This window comes from Ahaetulla prasina, chromosome 3 (genome assembly GCF_028640845.1).
Source record: "Ahaetulla prasina isolate Xishuangbanna chromosome 3, ASM2864084v1, whole genome shotgun sequence".
Taxonomy (NCBI): domain Eukaryota; kingdom Metazoa; phylum Chordata; class Lepidosauria; order Squamata; family Colubridae; genus Ahaetulla; species Ahaetulla prasina.
In genome coordinates, this window is record NC_080541.1 from 221,819,666 (window position 1) to 221,844,450 (window position 24,785).

The 24,785-nt window shown below is 42.8% G+C and overlaps 1 protein-coding gene across 1 annotated transcript in view; it reads left to right on the forward strand.

Annotated features, from left to right (window-relative positions):
• Positions 1 to 823: 823 nt before the first annotated feature.
• The window catches only part of COL20A1 (collagen type XX alpha 1 chain), a 265,731-nt gene continuing 241,769 nt past the window's right edge, over positions 824 to 24,785 (forward strand). Inside the window, exons 1-3 of the mRNA XM_058174284.1 lie at positions 824 to 910; positions 13,267 to 13,348; positions 20,940 to 21,050. Of these exons, the coding sequence (XP_058030267.1) occupies positions 896 to 910; positions 13,267 to 13,348; positions 20,940 to 21,050 (208 nt within the window). The 5' untranslated portion in view covers positions 824 to 895. The remainder of the gene's footprint in view (positions 911 to 13,266; positions 13,349 to 20,939; positions 21,051 to 24,785) is intronic.

Sequence of the window (24,785 nt, forward strand, 5' to 3'; positions counted from 1 at the left end):
TCAATACCAGCTTATAATGCTTTATAATGCAGTACTTGGAATACTGCATCCAGTTTTGGTCGCCACATTGTAAAAAAGATGTTGAGACTCTAGAAAGAGTGCAGAGAAGAGCAACAAAGAGGATTAGGGGACTGGAGGCTAAAACATATGAAGAACGGTTGCAGGAATTGGGTATGTCTAGTTTAATGAAAAGAAGGACTAGGGGAGACATGATAGCAGTGTTCCAATATCTCAGGGGCTGCCCCAAAGAAGAGGGAGTCAAGCTATTCTCCAAAGCACCTGAGGGCAGAACAAGAAGCAATGGGTGGAAACTAATCAAGGAGAGAAGCAATTTAGAACTAAGGAGAAATTTCCTGACAGTGAGAACAATTAATCAGTGGATAACTTGCCTCCAGAAGTTGTAAATGCTCCAACACTGGAAGTTTTTAAGATGTTGGATAACCATTTGTCTAAAGTGGTGTGGGGTTTCCTGCCTAAGCAGGGGGTTGGACTAGAAGACCTCCAAGGTCCCTTCCGACTCTGTTATTCTGTATTCTATATAGTAAGCATCACAATATGCAGACTTTGCCATATGCTGATTCCTCCTGCATTTGTTTGAGTTTTGTTTCCGTCAGTGTTCTGAAATAAAGCTATTTTACAACACACACACCCTTAAATTAGTTCTTTTTTTAAAAAAGCCACCCATGAAACTCTCTCGGCTCCATTATTGCTTGGCAAAATTGACGTCTCCCTTAGAAATCTCCCACCCCCATCCACCCAAAAATTAAAAAAAAAAATCCCAGAGAGAGAGAGAAAAAAAGATTCCTCCAAAGAAAGCAGACGAGTCCCTGACTGGCTTCCTTCCTCAGATTTCAAGACTTGTGCTAGGATCTTCTTCTCAGCCTCTCATTCCACCATGCGGAGACCCAAGGTTGGTGGCCGATTCTTGTTTGCAATTTAAAGGTTTCAGAATTCGGTTTGCGACGTGGCCTTCTGGGGTCTACGGGGGGTGGTGGGTTTTCTCAGGATGCCTTGTCGATTTTGCTGTGATAGGATTTGACTTGTGTACTGTTTGGGGGGTTCCTGGCACTTTATTGCCCGTAAGAGTGAAAGGATGGAGCTGTGAAGCAGAGAAATTCTTGATGTGAAATGAAATATATACTTTGCTTAAAATGTTGCTGGTCCCTGTTTCAAAGGTTATGTTGTTGTGGTGTGTGTTGTTTTTTTTAACAAGATGGTAAACTTGCTTCATTTTATCAGTTTGCAAGCGCAAACTCCTAAGAGTTTTTAAAAAAACTTTTAAATCTTTTTATCATTTTAATAGTTTTACTGTTGTTGTTTTTATTTCTTTATTTATTGAAAAACAATGCCTTGTCAGGATAACATTTACAAACAGTGCAAAACCAAAGAAAAATTAATAGTAAATCTTAACACACAAACTAATAATGATAATAATAATAATAATAATAATAATGATAATGATAATAATAATAATAATATAATGCCAATAATTATAGTATAACCAAAAAACGTAAACTAAATTTCTTCTTTCATTAGCTTATTTACATTTTTATCCCTTACTATAGTTATAGTTTTATACATCTTTATTTTCCATACTAACAATTATTAACATTCACACTCTTACTTTCTCTCATTTCTACCGCTTGTCTCTAGCCATTCATAAAATTTATTCCATGTCTGATAATATTCTGAGTCTTTAGTTTTTACTGTTTTTATTGCTTTAAAATGTTTTCAGGATTTTAATTGTAATATATATAGAATAGAATCTTTTATTGGCCAAGTGTGATTAGACACACAAAGAATTTGTCTTTGATCCATCTGCTTTCGGTGTACATAAAAGAAAAGTAATAATAAGTAATCAGGAAACAATCAATATCAATATAAATCGTAAGGATACAAGCAACAAAGTTACAGTCATACAGTCATAAGCGGAAGGAGATGGGTGATGGGAACGATAAGAAGATTAACAGTACTGCAGATTTAATGAATAGTTTGACAGTGTTGAGAGAATTGTGTGTTTAACAGAGTGATGGTGTTCGGGAAAAAAACTGTTCTTTTGTCTAGTTGTTGTGGTGTGCAGTGCTTTGTAGTGTCGTTTTGAGGGTAGGAGTTGAAACAGTTTATGTCCAGAATGGTGTGTTGTGATGGGCAGCTATAGAAATCAACTAACTAACCAACCAACCAACCAAACAACCAACCAACCAACCAAACAACCAAACAACCAAACAACCAACTAAATAAATAACTCATAACATAACATAACATAACATCAGAGTTGGAAGGGACCTTGGAGGCCTTCTAGTCCAACCCCCTGCCCAGGCAGGAAACCCTACACCATCTCAGTCAGATGGTTATCCAACATTTTCTTAAAAATTTCCAGTGTTGGAGCATTCACAACTTCTGAAGGCAAGTCGTTCCACTTATTAATTGTTCTAACTGTCAGGAAATTTCTCCTTAGTTCTAAGTTGCTTCTTTCCTTGATCAGTTTCCACCCATTGCTTCTTGTTCTACCCTCAGGTGCTCTGGAGAACAGCCCAACTCCCACTTCTTTGTGGCAGCCCCTGAGATATTGGAACACTGCTATCATGTCTCCCCTAGTCCTTCTTTTTGTTAAACTAGACATACCCAGTTCCTGCAACCGTTCTTCATATGTTTTATCCTCCAGTCCCCTAATCATCTTTGTTGCTCTTCTCTGCACTCTTTCTAGAGTCTCAACATCTTTTTTACATCGTGGCGACCAAAACTGGATGCAATATTCCAAGTGTGGCCTTACCAAGGCATTATAAAGTGGTACTAGCACTTCACGTGATCTTGATTCTATCCCTCTGTTTATGCAGCCCAGAACTGTGTTGGCTTTTTTAACAGCTGCTGCACACTGCTGGCTCATATCTAGATGGTTATCCACTAGGACTCCAAGATCCCTCTCACAGGTACTACTATTGAGCAAGGTACCACATATACGGTACTGGTGCATTTTGTTTTTGGCCTAAATGTAGAACCTTACTTTTTCACTGTTGAATTTCATTTTGTTAGATAGCGCCAATGTTCAAGTCTGTCAAGATCTTTCTCTAACTTGAGCCTATCTTCTGGAGTGTTGGCTATTCCTGCCAGCTTGGTGTCATCTGCAAATCTGATGAGTTCCCCATCTATTCCCTCGTCCAAGTCATTGATGAAGATGTTGAAGAGTACTGGGCCTAAAACAGAGCCTTGGGGTACTCCACTGCATACTTCCCTCCATGTGGATGTAGTTCCGTTGAGGACTACACGTTGAGTGCGTTGGTCAGCCAGTTACTGAATCCATCTGGTGGTGGTGCTGTCTAACCCACATTTTCTACTTTATCTAGTAGTAGGTTATGGTCTACTTTATCAAATGCTTTACTGAAGTCCAAGTAAATTATATCAACAGCATTCCTCTGGTCTACTAATTTTGTCATTTTGTCAAAGAATGCGATAAGATTAGTCTGGCATGATCTGTTTTGACAAACCCATGTTGGCTTTTGGTTATTACTTTGTTTGCTTCTAGGTGTTCGGTGATTCGTTGCTTGATTATCTTTTCCAGAATCTTCCCCGGTATTGAGGTCAGACTGATAGGTCTGTAGTTTCCTGGATCTGTTTTTTCCTTTTTGAAGATGGGAACTACATCAGCTCTTTTCCAGTCCTCTGGCAGCTCCCTGTGCTCCAGGATCTTTGAAAGATATAGTTCAGTGCTCCTGAGATCACGTCTGCCAGTTCCTTCAGAACCTTGGGGTGTAATCCATCCGGTCCTGGTGATTTGAACTCGTCTAGGGTAGACAGGTGTTCACTTACCATTTTCTTCCTTATTTTAACTTGTGTTTCTAATCTGTTTTTGTAGTGCTGTTTTGATAGGTTGGATTGTTTTTCCTTTTGTGTAAAGACAGATGCAAAATATGAGTTAAGTAGATCTGCTTTCTCCTGTTGCTTGTCATCTTCTTGCCACTTTCTCCCAGCAATGGGCCAATTGTTTCCTTGACTTTTTCTTGTTTTTAACATGTTGGAAGAAGCTTTTTATTATTTTTACTTTTGTCGCTAGCCTTTGTTCATTGTGAGCCTTAGCTTTCCTCACTTCATCTTTACAGGCTCGGGCTGTTGCTGATATTCTGCCTTAGTTATTTGCCCCTCTTTCCACTTTTTATATTTGTCCTTTTGTCTTTCAATTTGTCAGATAGTTCTTTATGCATCCATGCTGGTTTCTTTTGTGATCTACTATTTTCTTCTTCATTGGTATTGTGTTAGACTGTGTTTTTATAATCTCACTTTTCAAAATTTCCCAAGCTTCTTGAGTTGTTTTCCCCTGAGGATTCTCATCCATTGAATCCTTCTCAAGATCTCTCTAAGTTTATTGAAATTAGCTCTCTTAAAGTCCAAGACTCTAGTTTGACTTTGTTCTACTACTTGTATTTGCTTAATGTTGTATTCCAAAATTGTGGTCACTTGCCCCAAGGTTCCTGTAGCTTCAACACCTTCTATCATTTCATCTCTGTTAGTGAGAATTAAGTCCAATATGGCTGATCCTTGTCGCCTTCTCTATTTTTGGGAAACAAAGTTGTCTGCTAGGTTTGTTAGGAACCTGTTGGATCTTCCACTTGGTGCAGAGTTTGTTTCCCAGTTGATGTCAGGGTAGTTAAAATCCCCCATTACTACTGTGATGTGCTTCCTACATACCTTAGTTAGCTGACTAGCAAAAAGTTCATCTACTTCCTCTGTTTGGTTGGGTGGCCTATAGTATAGACCTATGGCAATATCGTTTTTCACCCCTTTTATATTGACCCAAATACATTCAAGATGATTTTCATCATTGTTGTGCTCTATTTCTGTAGAGATGTAGTTATTTCTTATATATAGTGCAACTCCACCTCCTCTTTTATTTGGTCTATTTCTTTTAAATAATTTATATCCCTCTAGCTGTATGTTCCATTTGTCAGTTTCATCCCACCAAGTTTCCGTAATGGCAACAATATCATATCTACCCTCACTAATAAACTCTTATGCATGGAGGTTGTGCAAGTCATTGTTTTATTGATCCTAGTGAAGCAGCAAACAGATTTCAAAATCTTTAAAAGTACAGGTAATTCTTGATTTACAACAGTTTGTTTAGTGACCGTTCAATGGTACAACGGCATTGAAAGAACCACTTATGACCATTTTTCACACTTATGACCATTATGCCATCCCCTTGGTCATGTGATCAAAATTCGGACACTTGGCAACTGCTTCATATTTATGACAGTTGCAGTGTCCTCGGTTGTAAAACGGGGAAAACCTTTAGCAACGCTCTTGCTTAGCAACAGACATCTTCAGCTCAGCGATGGTCGTGAGTTGAGGACTACCTGTATCGTGGTTTCTTCATTCGTTCAGGCGTTTCTAACTCTTTCTGATCTCACGGAGGTTTGTTTGCCGGAATTGTCTGTCCTTCATTATTGCTTTGAAGTTCATATTATTAAAATATTCTGGAAATTGCTTTTGGATGGCACTGGATTTTGAGGGGGAAACTGTGAGGACAGAAAGAGCCCCATCTCTATTTAGGTCATCAATAGGACCAGGGGTGGGCTTCAAAAATTTTACCAAGGGGTTCCCTGCCCAGTTCCTGGGTGAGTGTGGCCATGGTGGATGTGGCCTAGTCCAGGGGTCTCCAACCTTGGTCCCTTTAAGACTTGTGGACTTCAACTCCCAGAGTTCCTCAGCCAACTTTGCTGGCTGAGGGACTCTGGGAGTTGAAGTCCACAAGTCTTAAAGGGACCAAGGTTGGAGACCCCTGGACTAATCAGCCTCCTGCACTACTGCGGGTGGGGGGAGCGTGTTTTGCCCTCCCTAGGCTCTGGAGGCTTTTCTCAAGCTTCCGGGAGGGCGAAAACAGCTTCCCCAGGCTCCAGAGGCCCTCTGGAGGCCGGAAACTGTCCTTCTTGGTAGGCCCGTTTTTTTGTCCTCCCCGAGCCTCCGCGCATGTCCTGCACTTACCTGCATCCAAAACAGGCCGCATGGGGACTCCCTGGAGGGACGGGGCAGGGTGGGAGGGGCCAGCCAGGAGTGGGATTTGGGGGTTCTCCAAACTGCACAGAATCTTAGCTAGAGGTTCTCCCGAACCCCTGCGAAACCTCAGCAGCCCAGCCCTGAATAGGACATGTTGACCTATTGGTGGCCATCTTTCTTAAAAGGTGCTGCTGCCCTTGAATGTGATTTAACTTGACACGTTGACACCCTAAGTTGACACCTTCCATAGATGTGAGCAATTTGTCCCAAAGGTGCTTTTTTACAAGAGGCAGCTGGATTTTCTGGTTCTTCTTCTGAAGACGTTTCGCTTCTCATCCAGGAAGCTTCTTCAGATTCCAACTGCTTCAACTCCAGAGCTGAAGAAGCTTCTTGGATGAGAAGCGAAATGTCTTCAAAAAAAATAAAATAACCAGAAAGTCCAGTTGCTTCTTGAAAAAAGCACCTTTGGGACAACTATGACCTGGATGAATGAAAATCTCCATAGACATGTGAGCAATGTGAATTTCCTACCAGGAAAAGCCAGGATTCTTATGGACGCGAGCGTATCCATGCATGTACAAATGTTTCAGAGCTTCGGTCGTGACATTGTGCCTTGCATCTTGTGAATTATGACCTCCCTCCACCCACAATGACCCTGGAGGGACATCTTGAGGAAGCTTGCTGAGATGGATCTAATTTTAGCATGGGTTCAGGTGGGGTTACGAAGCTAGGACATCATTGGTGGGGGTAGGGTTTTGATTTTTTTTACTAAAGTTAAAATTTGAGAAGTTGAACAGGTTGAGAAGAAGAAGAAGAAGAAGAAGAAGAAGAGGAAGAAGAAGAAGAAGAAGAAGAAGAAGAAGAAGAAGAAGAAGAAGAAGAAGAAGAAGAAGAAGAAGAAGAAGAAGAAGAAGAAGAAGAAGAAGAAGAAGAAGAAGAGGAGGAGGAAGGAGAAGAAGAAGAAGAAGAAGAAACAGAAACAACTTGGGGGTCCAAGGGCCCCAAGAAAAGTCAACTTAATTGTCTGCTTTACCTCAGAAAAATGGCCACAGAATAAAAGGTGGATTTTTTTTACTTGTAAGAAGAGACAGTTGGATACATAAAACGAAAATTCTCATGTCTGTTTGGAACCTCCAATTGGGCAAAACAGGGCATCCTAGGGCAACAAGTTTTAAATCAACATACCTCAAGCGGGCTAATTTGAAGGATGCATCCAACATCTGGGACCCATGGGAGGCTCCTATGGGATTGAAATATGGTACAGTTGTGGTTGCTTCAGAGTTGCAGTCAGCCACTATCATGCGATAGTAATAGCACTTAGATTTATATACTGCTTCACAGTGCTTTACAGCCCTCTCTAAGTGGTTTACAGAGTCAGCATATTGTCCCCAACAATCTGGGTCCTCATTTTACCCACCTCGGAAGGATGGAAGGCTGAGTCAACCTGGAGCCTGGTGAGATTTGATCTGCCGAACTGCTGGCAGCCGGTGATCAGCAGAAGTAGCCTGCAGTACTGCACTCTAATCACTGCGCCACCGTGATCATCATTTTCAATGCTCCCTGCCAGCTTCCTAGAAGGAAAGTCAATAGGGAAGGCGGCAGGAAGTTGCTTTCACTTTCCTCAATGGGGAAGGCGGCAGGAAGTCGCTTTCACTTTCCTCAATGGGGAAGGTGCCAGGAAGTCATTTTCATTTTACTAAGTGGGGAAGGTGGCAAGAAGTCACTTTCACTTTCCTCAATGGAGAAGGCGGCAAGAAGTTGCTTTCACTTTATTCAACAGGGAAGGTGGCAGGAAGTCACTTTCACTTTCCTTAATGGGGAAACCGGCAGGAAGTCGCTTTCACTTTCCTCAATGGGGAAGGTGGCAGGAAGTCACTTTCACTTTCCTCAATGGGGAAGCCGGCAGGAAGTCACTTTCACTTTCCTCAATGGGGAAGGCTACAGGAAGTCGCTTTCACTTTCCTCAATAGGGAAGGCGGCAGGAAGTCGCTTTCACTTTCCTCAATGGAGAAGGTGGCAGGAAGTCACTTTCACTTTCCTTAATGGGGAAACCGGCAGGAAGTCGCTTCCACTTTCCTCAATGGGGAAGGCGGCAGGAAGTCGCTTTCACTTTCCTCAATGGGGAAGGCGGCAGAAAGTCACTTTCACTTTCCTCAGTGGGGAAGCCGGCAGGAAGTAGCTTTCACTCTCTCTTCTTTTTTGCTCACCTGTGGTCATTCTCTTTCTCTATTAAAATATCTGTCAAACGGGGACACAACAAAGCATGGGTTATCCAATACAGGTAGTACTCAACTTACAACCACAATTGAGCCCAAAATTTATTTAACAGAGTTGGAAGGGACCTTGCAGGTCATCTAGTCCAACCCGCTGCCCAAGCAGGAGACCCTACATCTGCCCCTACCTAGGATCGAACTCACAACCTCCTGATTGTGAGGCAAGAGTTCCACCTCTAGGTCACCGGGTCTGTCGTGTTATGTTATATGTTATGTGTTATGTCATGTTATCTTATGTTGCTAAGTGAGACAATTGTTGAGCGAGCTTTGCCCCATTTTAGGACTTTTCTTGCCACATTTGTTAATGGAATCCCTGCAGTTCTTAAATTAGTAACATGGTTGTCAAATGAACCTGGCTTTGCTTGTTAGAAGGTCGCAAAAGGGGACCTCACATGACTCTGAGACGCTACAACAGTCATAAATGTGAGTCAGTTGTTGAGCATCCGAATGTAAATCACGTGACTATGGGGATGATGCTACAACGGTCCTAAGTGTGAAAAACGATCATAAGACTCTAGAAAGTGTGCAGAGAAGAGCAATAAGGATGATCAAAGCTTTGGAGGCTAAATCATATGATGAATGGTTGGGGGAACTACGTATATCTTCTAGCCCATCAAAGAAAAAGATTAGGGGAGACATGTTGGCATCGTCTACTATTTGAGGGGCTGCCACAGAGAAGATGTGGTCAACCTATTCTCCAAAGCACCTGAGGACCGGACAAGAAGTAAGGGATGGAAACATATCAAAGAGAGATCCAACTTCAAAATACAAATTAGGTGGCCAGGACCTTGTAGATGACCCTCACTCTGTCAAGGACCTTGGAGTACTCATTTCTAAAGATCTAAGTGTCAGAGCCCACAGTAACAACATTGCCAAAAAGGCACTAAGACTTGTTAACCTAATCTTGCATAGCTTCTTCTCTGGTAATATTGTACTACCAACTAGAGCATACAAAGCATTTGCTAGACCAATTCTTGAATACAGCTCATCTGTCTGGAACTCGCACTGCATATCGGACATAAATATAATCGAGAGATCCCAGAGATATTCGCAAGAAGAGTCCTCCATTCCTCTGCTCGCAATAAAATACCTTATGCCACCAGATTCCAAATTTTGGTCTTAGACAACTTAGAACTACGCCGACTTCAGTCTGACCTAAGCATAGTACATAAAATTATCTACCACAATGTCCTACCTGTCAATGACTACTTCAGCTTCAACCACAACAATACACGAGCAAATAATAGATACAAACTCAAGGTAAACTGCTCCAAACTCAATTGCAGAAAATACGACTTCAGTAACAGAGTGGTCAATGCCTGGAATGCACTACCTGACTCTGTGGTTTCTTCTCCAAACCCCCAAAACTTTAACCTTAAACTGTCTACTGTTGACCTCACCGCATTCCTAAGAGGTCTGTAAGGGGCGTGCATAAGAGCACCTGCGTGCCTACCATCCCTGTCCTAATATTCCTTTTTTACTTACTCTTTTCATGTATCCAAATTATGTTTATACTTTTACCTGTTATCTTATATATGATTGTTGTGCCTCGCTCGCCCCCGCCACAGCCGGGCCCCTCTCATCTCCTGCTATCTCAGCCAGAGACTGATAGTACAGAAGAATGTCCTGGCATGTCTCCAGCCCCCAGCCCTGGCACCATGCCCGGATAAACTGAACAAACAAACCTCCCTCCGATAGCATGTGCACCTGAAGCCAGCCACGAGCTGGGATTACCAACAGCTGGAGACAAAACGATGCAATAGATAGATCCACGCTTCCGGAGAATGGAGAGGCGACGTCAGCAAAAGGAAGGGAGGGGCAGGCCTGGATAAGTGCTGAGTCATGGAGCCACACCCCATGGCCTATATAAAGGATCTGCTTTCTGGCAGCCTCTGAGTCAGGCAAAGTCTCATCTGGATTGCTGAAGTCACACCTTGGATTCCTGCCTGCCCTGAGGACTCTGATAGGACTTTGGCAGAGCTGCAGAGGCATGCTTGATACAGACTTCCCCGACCCGGCCGTCAGAGGAGGAGTGGGACACGACAATGATTGACAAATAAATAAAATAAATAAATAAAATAAAATAAATAGAACTAAGGAGAAATTTCTTGACCGCGAGAACAATTAACCAGTGGAATGGCTTATCTCTGGAGGTTGTAGATTCTCCATCATTGGAGGTCTTCAAGAAGAAATTGGACAGCCCTTTGTCCGGAGTGGTATAAGAGTTAGGGTTGGACTAGAAGACCTTTGTGGTTCCTTCCAGTCCTATGACTTTATGTTCTATGTTCTCCCTCTAGATGTATCGTGGAAGACAAATCCAGCCAGGCTCAGATGCCATGACATTTGAGAAGGATCTCATTAAGTCTGAGATTGCTGAGAAAGCAAATATTAGCTGTCTATTTGGTGAAACTAAATTGCAACCGATGTTGATTAATTTTTTTCTGAACAGTCCTGGGGCGACGATGTAAGGAGTGAAGAAAGGCGAAAACTCCGCTTGAGGGGCAACGTTTTTCTACACAACTATTTCAAAACTTTTGATAATCCCAGCCCTGCCATTCACGCCCCATCAAACATGGCAGATTCTGCTGGGCTGGATCAAGATGTCTCCGGAATCTCCTTGGAAAATTGGCAGCTTGCTCTGATCTCTAACTTCTGTATCCACTGCAGGGCCAGATGAAAAATCTACACTCTGTTTGAACCGGCGACCTCCCCCTCTTCTTGAGAGCACAGGACACCAGGGGAAGGATTTGCTGGCTCCTCTCTTTCAGCCCAAGCCACCTGACAGGATTGTTGTTGTGGGGAAAATAGGAAAAGGAAGGAAAGAAGGAAGAAGGGAGGGAGATGGGAGAAGGGAGGGGTGGATGGAGGAAAGGAAAAAAGGAAGAGGGAAGGAAGGAAGGAAGGAAGGAAGGAGAGAGGGAGGAAGAGAAAGAAGGAAGGAAGGAAGGGGAAGAAGGAAGGAAGAAAGGAAGGATGGCTGGAAGGGAAGGGGAGGGAGGGAGGAAAAGAAGGAAGGGGGAAGGAAGGAAGGAGGGAGGGAGGGAGGAAGGGAGGGAGGGAAGGAGAGAAGGAAGGAAAGGGGAAAGAAGAGAGGGGAAGGTAGGAATGAAGGAAGGGGAAGAAGGAAGGAAGAATGGAAGGATCGAAGGATGGAAGGAAGGAAGGAAGAAGGAAGGAAGAGGGAAAGAAGGAAGGAATGGAGGAGGAAGAAGGAAGGAAGGAAAGAAGGGGAAGGAAGGAAGGGAAAGAAGGAAGGAAAGACGGAGGAGAGAGAGAAGGAAGGAAGGAAGGGGAAGAAGGAAGGAGGGAGGAAGGAGGAGGAAGGAGGAAGGAGGAAGAAGGAAGGAGGAAGGAGGAAGGAAGGAAGGAAGAAAGAGCTTGAGAGAGGGAGGAAGGAAAGCTGGTGTGTTGGCTGCCTTGAGTTTATAAAAAATAATAACCTCAAGATATAAATAAATCAAAATAAATAAATTAAAAATGAAAGATGGCTGGGTGATTTTTGGTCAGTCACTCGTTCTCAGGACCCAGCCTACCTCAGTCATAAGGTTGTTGTGTGGGAGAAAAAAGGAGGAAGAAGGCGTGTTGCATATGTCCGCCATCTTGAGTTCTTTGTAAAACAATAAAGGTGGGATACAAGCAAACAGACAAATATATTACTTGTGTTTATAACTTCTCTTCTATTGGAAAGAAAGATGCAAGATGGCGACGGGCTGGACCAGTACAATAGAAGGCTGCCTCTTTGTATGAACACCTGCAGGGGGGCAGAGCCTTGTACCACATTCAAAAGGGCATGGAAATACACCTGTCTAAGGGAGATGGGTTGGGGACACAGTGGCCCAGTGGCTAAGATGCTCAGCTTGTCGATCAAAAGGTCAGCAGTTCAGCGGCTCGAATCCCTAGTGCTGCCGAGCGTCTGTCAACCTAGCAGTTTGAAAGCATGTAAAAAATGCAAGTAGAAAAACTAGGGACCACCTTTGGTGGGAAGGTAACAGCATTCCATGCACCTTTGGCATTGAGTCCTGCCAGCCACGTGACCACGGAGACGTCTTCGGACAGCGCTGGCTCTTCGGCTTTGAAACTGCCCCCTAGAGTCAGGCACGACTAGCACATACGTGCAAGGGGAACCTTTACCTTCACCTTTAAGGGAGATGGGCTTTTAAGAGTATCAGAAACATAATTTTGGGGTTTTTTTTTTTATTTTTATTTTTTTTTATTTTACATTTATATCCCGCCCTTCTCCGAAGACTCAGGGTGGCTTACAGTGTGTAAGGCAATAGTCTCATTCTATTTGTATATTTACAAAGTCAACTTATTGCCCCCCCAACAATCTGGGTCCTCATTTTACCTACCTTATAAAGGATGGAAGGTGAGTCAACCTTGGGCCTGGTGGGATTCGAGCCTGCAGTAATTGCAGGCTGCTGTGTTTTAATAACAGGCTATCTTCTAACTCAAGCCAGGGTTGAGAACCAATAAAAATGAAATCCAGAGTAAAAGAGATTTATTTATTCCCAAAAGCAAAGAGCTTTACCCCTTTGCAAAGAGGGGGCAGCTACGGAGAAAATGGGTGGTGGAGTTTGTTTTATGGCCTTCATCATGCTGACCTCCTTCTAATCCCTTGACCTCCCTGCCAGTGGTGGGTTTCAATTTTTTTTACTACCGGTTCTGTGGGTGTGGCTTGGTGGGTGTGGCTTCCTGGGCATGGCAGGGGAAGGATACTGTAAAATCCCCATTCTCACCCCATTCCAGAGGAAGGATACTGTAAAATCCCCATTTCCTCCCGATCGGCTGGGACTCGGGAGGCAGAGAATAGATGGGGCCGGGGCCAATCAGAATTTTTACTACCGGTTCTCCAAACTACTCAAAATTTCCATTACCGGTTCTCCAGAACTGGTCAGAACCTGCTGAAACCCACCTCTGCTCCCTGCCCTCTACAGATCCTAGGAGGCCAAATGAGGGAAGTTGCTCAAACTAAATGCTTATGGATGCTCATTTTCTATTTATACAGGTTGTCCTGCTGGGCCAAGATTATTTCTGGATTTCTTGCCTGGTGCTGGCAGGTTTTATCAGATTACAGGTATGCGGTCAAGGTAAGGAGCTATCCCATCTAGAAGTCGAATGTTGGAACAGTGATAAATGGATGTTTGTCCAGAAGTGGGTTTAGATCAGTGGTGGGATCCTACCGGTTTAACAGCCGGTTCGGTGATCGAATGCTTCGTGCGCATGCGCAATTGAACGAAAAATCACCTTCCGTGTTAGGGAAATAAACAGCTGAGCTCAGCCACGCTAATCAGCTGTGAAGATATAGGTAAGTAAAGCGCAGGAGTGGGTGAGTAGGCCCAGCTGATTGTTGAAGATACCGGTTTGTCCGAACCGGTCCGAACCGGTAGAATCTCTCTCAGAGGTAGTCTCTCTGTGTCTCATTTTGAGTATGGTGCTATGTTGTCTTAACTGTCATACGATATGGGAGTTTTAGAGTTGTGAATTTTTACTCAAGGGGGCAGGAAATAAGGGTAGGCAAAGGTGTGAAACACAGCCCTTGTAGAGAAGATTTCAGGTTAATTTAAAGTTATTTAATTTTATTAAAGGCTCAGCAATGACAGAAGTTTCTGAGCAAGTTTTCTTCACTGAAAACAGTGGATCCAAGATTATATTAAAAAAAATGTATTTGCCACCTCGTCCATTTTTATAATTTGGGGATTGTGAATTAATTTGTGGGGTTTCCCTGTCTTTTTTTTTTTTTGGTATGTTGTATATTGATGGATTGCATGTGTATGATGTGTATCATTGCAAATGAACATTGGAGCACGAGTCCTTATCCCATTATAGAAGTCTGACCTTGAAGGTGTGTGTTTGGGGGAATTTTCTGATCATTCTCACTTATTTTGCCTGACTATTTGGTCCATTTCTTTATTCGGTTATGGATTTGAGAGAAAAGGAAGCAGGGCATTATTTGTCCCTCTATTCAATTCTCTACATACAGTATGTGAATTTCTCCTGCTTATATTAGTGGTTTTCTCTACTATAATGCTGTGTTGCTTTTTCTATCTATCATCTGTCTCTCTTTCTCTCTCATCTATCTATCTATCTATCTATCTATCTATCTATCTATCTATCTATCTATCTATCTATCTATCTATCTATCTATCTATCTATCTAATCTATCCATCCATCCATGCATACATCCATTATCTATCTATCTATCTATCTATCTATCTATCTATCTATCTATCTATCTATCTATCTATCTATCTATCTATCTATCTATCTATCTATCTATCTATCTATCTATCTATCAATCTAGCCTGTCTGTCTGTCTATCTAGTCTGTCTATCTATCATCTATCTATCTCTGCCTAGTTCCCTCAATCATTCATTGTATGGTTTAGCCAATAAACCTCTTATCATTTTTGTTGCTGTTGTGACCCAGGCCCAAGTATGGTAGGAAACTTAGTCAGTATAAAAAAAACAAGTAAACTTTATTTGAACAGCTGAGAATTACTTCATCTCAGCCTAGTTCAACTAAATTAAAGCAAATGCCTCCCAATACAATTCCTCGGTCCTATCACCAACCTTGGTTTAATTAGGCAAATTACCAAAGGCCTTTCTTGGCAAAAGTTCAGAAGACACCGATACAAAATAAATGCAAAAAGATGAAGCTATCAATGTTGTTTTCCGGCAAAGCCCAAACGCCGTTGCTGGTCTTTTTTAAGACTTATGGGAGGGGCCAATCATCTCTTGGCCCTACTCCTGAATCGTCCTCTTTGCTTGAGCTGCTCTTGCCTTCTGGCAGCTCTTCTCATGCATGCATTAGGAACAGGCTCCTCCTGTTCCTCTGCCTCACTACTGTCAGCCTCTGGAGGCTCCGGAGACCGCACCTCATCCCCGATGGCCCTGGCCCCATCTCTGCCTCTGACGCAGAGTCCTCATCAGGGCCTTCCCCAGCCTCCAGGACTGGCCCACACTCTTCCTCAGCTTCATCGCTGTCCAACTCCATTGCTAGCTCCGCAGGCTTCTGGCGAACCACAACAGTTGCTCTCTATACACTTTCTAGGAATTTAACAAATTTTTGCACCCTGGTGACCAGAACTGGACACAGTATTCCAAGTATGGCCTCCCCAGTGCAGTATAAAGTAGTCCTATCATTTCCCTTGAAACTATCCCTCTATTGATGCAACCTAGGACAGCATTAGGTTTTTTGGCAGCTGCAGCACACTGCTGGCTCATATTTAAGTGGTGGTTTACTAGGAGATCCCTAGAGCCCCCTTACAGTTGCTACCATTGTACCACCTAACATTCTAGGTGTACCATCAGATACCACCTGGAACATTAACAAATTACTGAGAGGTTTTGCTGAGAAATCTTCCTCCTCCTCACATATAGTTCTGGATGTATGGATTTATCTCTCTACTTTGGAAGAACGTTCAACCCTCTAAGTCCCACCTAAAATCTGATGTAGCACAGTGCAGACAAGGTGAGGCCTACATTTTTGAAAGGGAAGAAGAAAAATAAATTAATTTCCAATGTTCTTTTCTCTGATTGGCCCATACTCTTTTCACCCCTACCGTACTTGTTGAGATTTGTTAGATGTTGGCCCATTTATGGACTTCCGGAACTTCCGGTAGGCCCATTTTTTGCCCTCCGAGAGCATCCGCGTGGGCCCTGCCCTTGCCTGGGATCCAAAATGGGCTGTGTGAAGATTCTTGGGAGGGGAGGGGCGGGGTGGGTGGGGTCAGTCAGTCCTTGCAACTACCAGTTTGGCAAACCAGATTAAAATTAACATCCGGTTCACTTGAACCTGTCCGAACCGGCTGAATCCCACTCCTGGATGAATGGTTGCAGGAACTGTGAAGAGAAGGACCAGGGGAGACATGATAGCAGTGTTTCAATATTTGAGGGGCTGCCCCAGAGAGGAGGGGGGGTCAAACTATTCTCCAAAGTGCCTGAAAGCCAGATAATGAATAATGGATGGAAACTGAACAAGGATAGATTCAACCTGGAAATAAGGTGAAATTTTCTGACAGTGAGAACAATCAACCAATAGAACAGAAGTTGCCTTCAGAAGTTGTGGGAGCGTCATCTCTGGAGGCTTTCAAGAAGAGACTGGACTGCCATCTGTCAGAAATGGTGTAGGGTCTCCTGCTTGGGTGAGGGGTTGGACTACATGACCTACAAGGTCCCTTCCAACTCTCTTAATCTGTAATCTGTAAGATATTTTATGACTTCCTACTATTTGGGTGTCTTTTCTTACCATCTCAACTCAATCACCGAACCAGGAAATATTCACACAGTATGATGAAAACACCTACCAAGAATGGACTTTTCGATGGGATGCAATCTTTCAACGCTCAGATTAATTATAATCTCAAATTTGGCATTCCGCTGCCAACATTCTTCTCAGTCTGTTGTGTGTCTCCTAGAGCGACCACCAAGATCTGGGACGCAGAAGAAGAACTGAAAACAATTTCTGGCTTTATTAACCAGATAATTTGGTCTTTGTCTCCCTGGCTTTCCTCCAGCAATCAGACCCAACGAAAACTTCTGCCTCTTTGTGTATGTCGTCCTTTACAATGGAAGGTTCTCCCATTTTGCTTTGACGAGAGCTGCTTCTGAATCTCAGCTTTGTTTTCCCGTGCAACATAATTTCCTTCCAGGAAGCTAGAAGACTATCTCCCAAAAGTTAAAGGTCACAGATGTGGAACGGAGTCGGTTACTGTGGTCCTTTGGAACCATTGTTGGACTCCCAACAGTTGCATTTCATGGATGACATTTCTAAGTTTTGGAGGGTGTGTTGTAGAGTTGTGGCTGGCCCCTAATGCCTGCTATCAATGACTTGGGTCTTGCAAGGGGGCAGAGTATAAATCAGGGGTCCTCAAACTTTTTAAATAGGGGCCCAATTCACGGTCCCTCGGACTGTTGGGGGACAGGGGGGACAGACGGACTATAGTTTGAAAAAAAAACGAATGAATTCCTATGTACACTGCACATATCTTATTGGTAATGCAAAAAAAAATAAAATCCCATGAAATAATAATACAATATTTAAAATGACTGCATTAGTTAGGCCCAAAAGACAGAACCTCAATATCAATATAAATTAATATAAAATCAAAATCAAAACAATCAATATCAATATATCAATATCAATATAAATCATAAGGATACAAGCAACAAGATTACAGTCATACAGTCCTAAGTGGAAGGAGATGGGTGATGGGAACAATGAGAAGATTAATAGTAGTGCAGACTTATTGAATAGTTTGACGCTGTTGAGGGAATTATTTGTTTAGCAGAGTGATGGCCTTCGGGAAGAAACTGTTCTTGTGTCTAGTTGTTCTGGTGTGCAGTGCTCTATAGTGTCATTTTGAGGGTAGGAGTTGAAACAGTTTATGTCCAGGATGTGAGGGATCTGTAAATATTTTCACAGCAGTATACAGGTCCTCCATGGAAGGCAGGTTGGTAGCCATTGGTTTTTCTGCAGTTCTAATTATGCTCTGAAGTCTGTGTCTTTCTTGTAGGTTTGCAGAACCAAACCAAACAGTTATAGAGGTGCAGATGGCAGACTCAATAATTCCTCTGTAGAACTGGATCAGCAGCTCCTTGGGCAGTTTGAGCTTTCTGAGTTGGTGCAGAAGGAACATTCTTTGTTGTGCTTTTTTGATGACGTTTTTAATGTTAGCTGTCCATTTTAGATCTTGCGATATGGTAGAATAATTGAAGCTGAAATAGCCTCCACAGAGATAATAATAATAATAATAATAATAATAATAATAATAATAATAATAATAATAATAATAATAATAATAATAATAATAATAATAATAATAATAATAATAATAATAATAATAATAATAATAATAATAATAATATTTTAATTTGTATACCGCCCTTCTCCCGAAGGACTCAGGGCGGTGAACAGGCAGATCCCAATGGTGAGGATTCTGCGGGGTGATTCCTAGGTCATTGCAAAAGCAGCCATCACAACAGGCAGCTGAGGAAGAAGCCTCAAGAATTAGCAATGCAAATTAGCATTTCTGGATGATTGTTCATAAAGTTAAAAGCTGCTTCCACTGACTGTGTTTTTTTCTCAATTAGTGTCTTATAATCAGAATCTCTGAAATGTCTACCTTTGCAAGACGAAATAATTAGGAAGATGATGGAATGTGCAGAGATGAGTAAATTGACATTTGAAATTAGAGATCAAGAAGACAAGCAATATTATAAAATATGGGATTTATTTTACCACTGGTTAGAAGGGAAGATATGTTAGAAAAGACAATGCAAGATAGATGTATGAAAGAGATGTTTATTTTGAGATTGCACAAGAAGATATGTAAACACCCCTTCAGCACATTGTAACTGTTTGATGAGAGTGTTTTTTTTTATTGTGAAAAAATAAAAACTTTTTATATATATAAAAAAATCTCTGAAATGTTGTAAGTTACTTCAGGAATTTTCCAAGGGGCATATAAATAAATCTCCTTGCTCAATGAAACTAAGCAGGGAAACTGAATCAGGGGTGAAATCTACTTACCTTCCCTACCGGTTTGGAAGTGCTCACACACGCGCGTCACATGGGCGTCCAGACCCTCTGCGCATGCGCAAACCCTCCTGCGCATGCATAGAGGGTAAAAAGAAAAAGGTTACTTCCAGGTTAAAACCAGGAAGTAACAATGACAGGGTGGGTGGGTGGAGGCATGCACCCCCATCGCTATCGGTTCTCCGAACCACTAGCCGTCATCGCTACCGGCTTGGCCAAACCGGTCCAAACCGGAAGCATTTCACCCCTGAGCTGAATTCACTGGCTGAATTTGCTTAATGAATGGACTAAGTCAGGGGTCTCCAACCTTGGCAACTTTAAGCCTGGAGGATTTCAACTTCCAGAATTCCCCAGCCAGCTTTGTTGGCTGGGGAATTCTGGTAGTTGAAGTCCGCCAGGCTTAAAGTTGCCAAGGTTGGAGACCCCTGGACTAAGTGGTTCCATTCATACATCATTTTAAGCTCGGTTAATACTAACCTCGGTTAATCTGCTTGGAAACTGAGCTTGGTAAGACGTTATTTTGAATCTCAAATCTTGACCTTCAGAAAGTTCAGCCTCTGACTTATTTAGCCGAAGAACTTTCTTTTGTTTTGAAAAATAATTTACAGGTAATCTTCAAGGTGCAACCTTTCTTTTAGTAACCAAGGTTTTGACGGCATTGAAAAAAAGCGATTTAGGATCATTTTTCACGCTTACGACCGTTGCAGCCTCCCTTCCTGTGGTCTCACGTGTTCAAAATCTGGACACTTGGCAACTGAGTCATCTTTATGATGGTTGCGGTGTCCTGGGGCAGCGTGATTCCCCTTTTGCGACCTTCTCATGAGCAAAATGAGTCTGTCATTTGCACCTCTATAACTGTCTGGTTCGGTTTTGCAACCCAACAAGAAAGACACAGACTTCAGAGCATAATTAGAACTGCAGAAAAAACAATGGCTACCAACCTGCCTTCCATTGAGGACCTGTATACTGCATGAATCAAGAAGAGGGCCGTGAAAATATTTACAGATCCCTCACATCCTGGACATAAACTGTTTCAACTGCTACCCTCAAAATGACGCTATAGAGCACTGCACACCAAAACAACTAGACACAAAAACAGTTTTTCCCCCCGAAGGCCATCACTCTGCTAAACAAATAATTCCCTCAACACTGTCAAACTATTTACTAAATCTTCACTACTATTAATCTTCTCATCGTCCCCATCACCCATCTCTTTCCACTTATGACTGTACGACTGTAACTTTGTTGCTGGCAATCCTTATGATTTATATTGGTATATTGACCATCATTTGTGTTGTAAATGTTGTACCTTGATGAACGTATCTTTTCTTTTATGTACACTGAGAGCCTATGCACCAAGACAAATTCCTTGTGTGTCCAATCACACTTGGCCAATAAAAAATTCTATTCTATTCTATTCTATTCTATTCTATTCTATTCTATTCTATTCTATTCTATTCTATTCTATTCTATTCAAATTCAAGGGGGAAGCCAGATTCACTTAACAGCCTTAACAATGGCAGTGATTCACTTAGCAAGAAAGGTCGTAAAACAGGGGCCAAACTCATTTAACTCCCGTCTCACTCAGGAATGGAAATTTTGGGTTCAATTCAGTGGTGAGATTCAAATAATTTAACAATCGGTTCTCTGCCCTAATGACTGGCTGGGTGGGCGTGGCCATGGTGGGCGTGGCCAAGGGGTGTGACAGACAGCATTTGGCCTCCTTCACCTCCCTGGGAGGTGCCATGTGGGGGGGCGCACCACCCCCTGTGCCCCGTTTTGGGCCTAGTAGGCCCTGGGAGCAATAATGGACCATGTGGGTGTGTGCATCCCCTTGTGGCCTGTTTAGGCCTAGTAGGCCTCCCTGCATTTACCTGGGAGCCAAAACAGGGTGCATGGGGACTTCTAGAAGGGGCGGGAAGTGGAGGGGCGGGACCAGATAGCAATTTAACAACCGGTTTGGTCGAAGTGGTGCGAACCGGTTGAATCCCACCAGTGGTTCAATTGTCATAAGTCGAGCTCTACTTATAAGTTGTGAGGAAGGCAAGGCATTGAAGGATGCAGTCACAATAGCCCCTCCCCCCACAAGCTATCATTTTTTTTTCTGCTTCTATTTGTAAAGATAATGCTGCTTCTCTGCAGGGTGGAACCGCCTGAAGCTGACAGTCCTTTCAGAAGACAGATTGCAAATGAAGTGGAAGGAAAGCGAAGGAAACACCAGCGGGTACAAAGTTCGTGTTAAGCCAATGGCAGGTATAATACTGAAGAAATCCAGCTGAGCTTCTTCTTCCAGAAATATACCAGTTTGAAGGAGGGTCTACGTCGCTGGTTTGTAACAAATGCAAATCTGAATAGGATCCAGCTTTGGATCGTCACTTTATTAATTTAAAGCAAGGGTCTCCAACCTTGGTCACTTTAAGATTTGTGGCCTTCAACTCCCAGAATTCCCCAGCTAGCTGGTGGGCTGGAGAATTCTGGGAGTTGAAATCCACAAGCCTTAAAGTGGCCAAGGTCAGAGACCCCTGATTTTAAAGACCCAGTTGGTGATGTTCCTGCTTCAGTCTAGTTCAGGAGTCTCCAAACTTGGCAACTTGTGGACTTCAACCCCCAGAATTCCCCAGTTAGCTAGCTGGCTGAAGAATTCTGGGAATTGAAGTCCACAAGTCTTAAAGTGGCCATGTTTTGGAGGCCCCGATTTAAAAGACCCATTTGTGCTTGGTGATGTTCCTGCTTCAATCTAGTTCAGGAGTCTCCAAACTTGGCAACTTGTGGAGTTCAACTCCCAGAATTCCCCAGCCAGGAGGGATGGCTGGCTGGGGAATTCTGGGAGTTGAAGTCCACAAGTCTTAAAGTGGCCATGTTTTGGAGGCCCCGATTTAAAAGACCCATTTGTGCTTGGTGATGTTCCTGCTTCAATCTAGTTCAGGAGTCTCCAAACTTGGCAACTTGTGGAGTTCAACTCCCAGAATTTCTCAGACAGCATGCTGGCTGAAGAATTCTGGGAATTGAAGTCCACAAGTCTTAAAGTTGCCAGGTTTGGAGACCCTTGGTGTAGTATCAATGTTTCTTAATCTTGGCAACTTTCAGATACCGTGTTTCCCCGAAAATAAGATCCTGTCTGATATTTTTTTGAATCCTGAAATAAGCGCTTGGCCTTATTGCCATGCGCTCAAAAAACCGATTGGGCTTATTATCAGGGGATGTCTTATTTTGGGGAAAACACGGTAGGTGGACTTCAACTACCAGAATTCCCTAGTCAGAATTCCTCAATCGTTAGTTGGGGAATTCTGGGAGTTGGTCTATGAATCTGAAAATTAAGGTTGAGAAACACTGGTTTAATGGGTTGCTGAATTGCTCAGGGATAGTTGCATAAACAAAACGTCAAACTATTCTTATCTGAGTTTGGATGTTAGATTTATTTCCCATGTGGTCCAAAACTGAGAGTGCTGGATTAGGAGTCTTGAAAACCTGGTTCTAGGTCAGTATTTGAAGCTCCTTTGTAAGACTTTGAGTCAATCCCAAAGATGAATTTTTTTTCAAGAGGCAACTGGACTTTCTGGTTTTTCTTTGAAGACGTTTCGCTTCTCATCCAAGAAGCTTCTTCAGCTCTGACTGGATGATGGGGAATGGAAGGATTTATACTCCTTGCAGACAGCTGGTCATTTGCATCCTTTTAACGTTAAGGTCACCTGGAGGTTTTAACAACTCGCTAAAAGAATGCAAATGACCAGCTGTCTGCTAGAAGTATAAATCCTTCCATTCCTCACTAACCATCCAGTCAGACCTGAAGAAGCTTCTTAAATGACAAGCGAAACATCTTCAAAGAAAACCCAGAAAATCCAGTTGCCTCTTGAAAAAACGTCTTTGGAACAACCATGACCTGGATGACTGAGAACCTCCCTAGACTTCAATCAATCTTTTCCCATCAGCCGAAAAACCAGGGCGACACCCATACAAATGCCCAAATGTTTGGGCAGCACCAAAATCAAAGCCCCACCCCTTCCTTTGTTGCATGCACAAAAGGGGTGGAGCTTCCACTGCAATGCTCCGCCTACTGTCCTCTGTCTGAAGAACAGTGTTTCTTGGCAACTTTACGATGGGTGGACTTCAACTCCCAGAATTCCCCAGCCAGGAGGCATGGCTGGCTGGGGAATTCTGGGAGTTGATGTCCTCCCATCTTAAAATTGGTACGGTTGGGAAACACCACCAAAGGACATGCAGTGGGACTCAGCCGGTTCGGGGAAATCGATAGTGGTGACTGTGTGAGGGTCCGCCCACCCACCTGGACATAATGCGCGTGCAAAGATCATGCGCGAAAGGCACTGAGCATGTGCAGAGGAGGTGCGTATGCTCACATTTACGAACCGGTAGGGAAGGCGAGTGAATCTCACCTCTGAATGAGAGGAATAGATTCCACAATTACCTAGCAATGAAAAATCTGATTTTAAAGAACAAACCCCTAGATAAAGGAACATGTGTAACAAAAACTTTTCTTGCCCCGATCTTTACTCAAAAAATCGTTGAACTTCCTTTTAGAATGAAATTAGCATTTATAGTTCAATTCTCATTTCAGATCTCTGGTTCTACATCTGACCTTGGATAAACCTAAACCGACTGTTATCTCCTTTAATTCAGATAAATTTGGAAAATATGCAGAGAGATCATTCTGGACCCTTAAGCTAATTACAGATGTGCAAAATCAGATCTAAACCCACTCTGATTATGTCCCTGAGGGTGCTGTAGCTTTCCTGTGAAGGAGATTCGATGTGAAGTTTATTTCTAGTTGGTTAAACAAGCCAATAACACACCAGAAACTGACAAAGCAGTGATAAAGGCGCTCATATTTTACACACAAAGCTGAATTATACCAGGAGAATGAAGACAGAGTGTACCTCTATTTAATTTAATTCTAAGTCAAATGGTTAATAGATTTAATTTTAGGGTAGCTTACAGAGTTTCTGGAACAGGCAATTCCTACATCACAACCTTCTGCCATTTTTCTTATAGTTTGCCGATTTGCAGTTGTTTGGAAAACTTCTTCTCTCTGAATCTGGAAACTAGGAAAGCAGTAGGTGTTCTCAGGTTGAAGAAATATTGAGGGAAGACAAGGAGACTGTAAAGATACTTGATAGATTCACAGTGGGGAAGAGAGACAGTTTAATCTAGGATAGCCAAACATCAGAAGGAATCTAGAACAACCTAGAACAGTGGTTCTCAACCTTTATAGTGCTGCGATCTCTTTAATACAATTCCCCACGATGTGGCGACCCCAACCGTAAAATTATTTTCGTTTTGAATTTATCGCGCCTGAAGCCATATTGGCTAGCGATCTGAACTGCTTGCGATTGCCTTGAGGACGGAGGCATTTATTTTATTTATTTATTTGCATTTATATCCCGCCCTTCTCCAAAGACTCAGAGCGGCTTACACTATGTCAAGCAATAGTCTTCATCCATTTGTATATTATATACAAAATCAACTTATTGCCCCCAACAATCTGGGTCCTCATTTTACCTACCTTATAAAGGATGGAAGGCTGAGTCAACCTTGGGCCTGGTGGGACTTGCAAGCAGCTGCTGTTAATAACAGACTGCATTAATCTGTTGAGCCACCAGAGACCCCATTAAAGCAGAGACTCCTCCCCTATTAAGTTTATTGCGCCTGAAGCCAGATTAGGCTAGCGATTGGGAGTGATTGCAGCTGGCTTGAGAGGGAGACATCAGAGCAAAGATTTCTCTCTCTTAATTCATCGCGCCTGAAGCGGAATTCAGCTAGCGATTTGAAGAGCCTGCAGCTGGCTTGTGGAGTCAACCATTGGAGCGCGATTCTTCAACTCGCAAGTATACTTCCCATATTTCCGATGGTCTTAGGCGACCGCTGGCAAATCGTCATTCGACCCCCAACGGGGTCGCGACCCACAGGTTGAGAACCACTGACCTAGAACAAAAGAGAGATATCCTGACAGTGAGAACAATTAATCAATGGAAT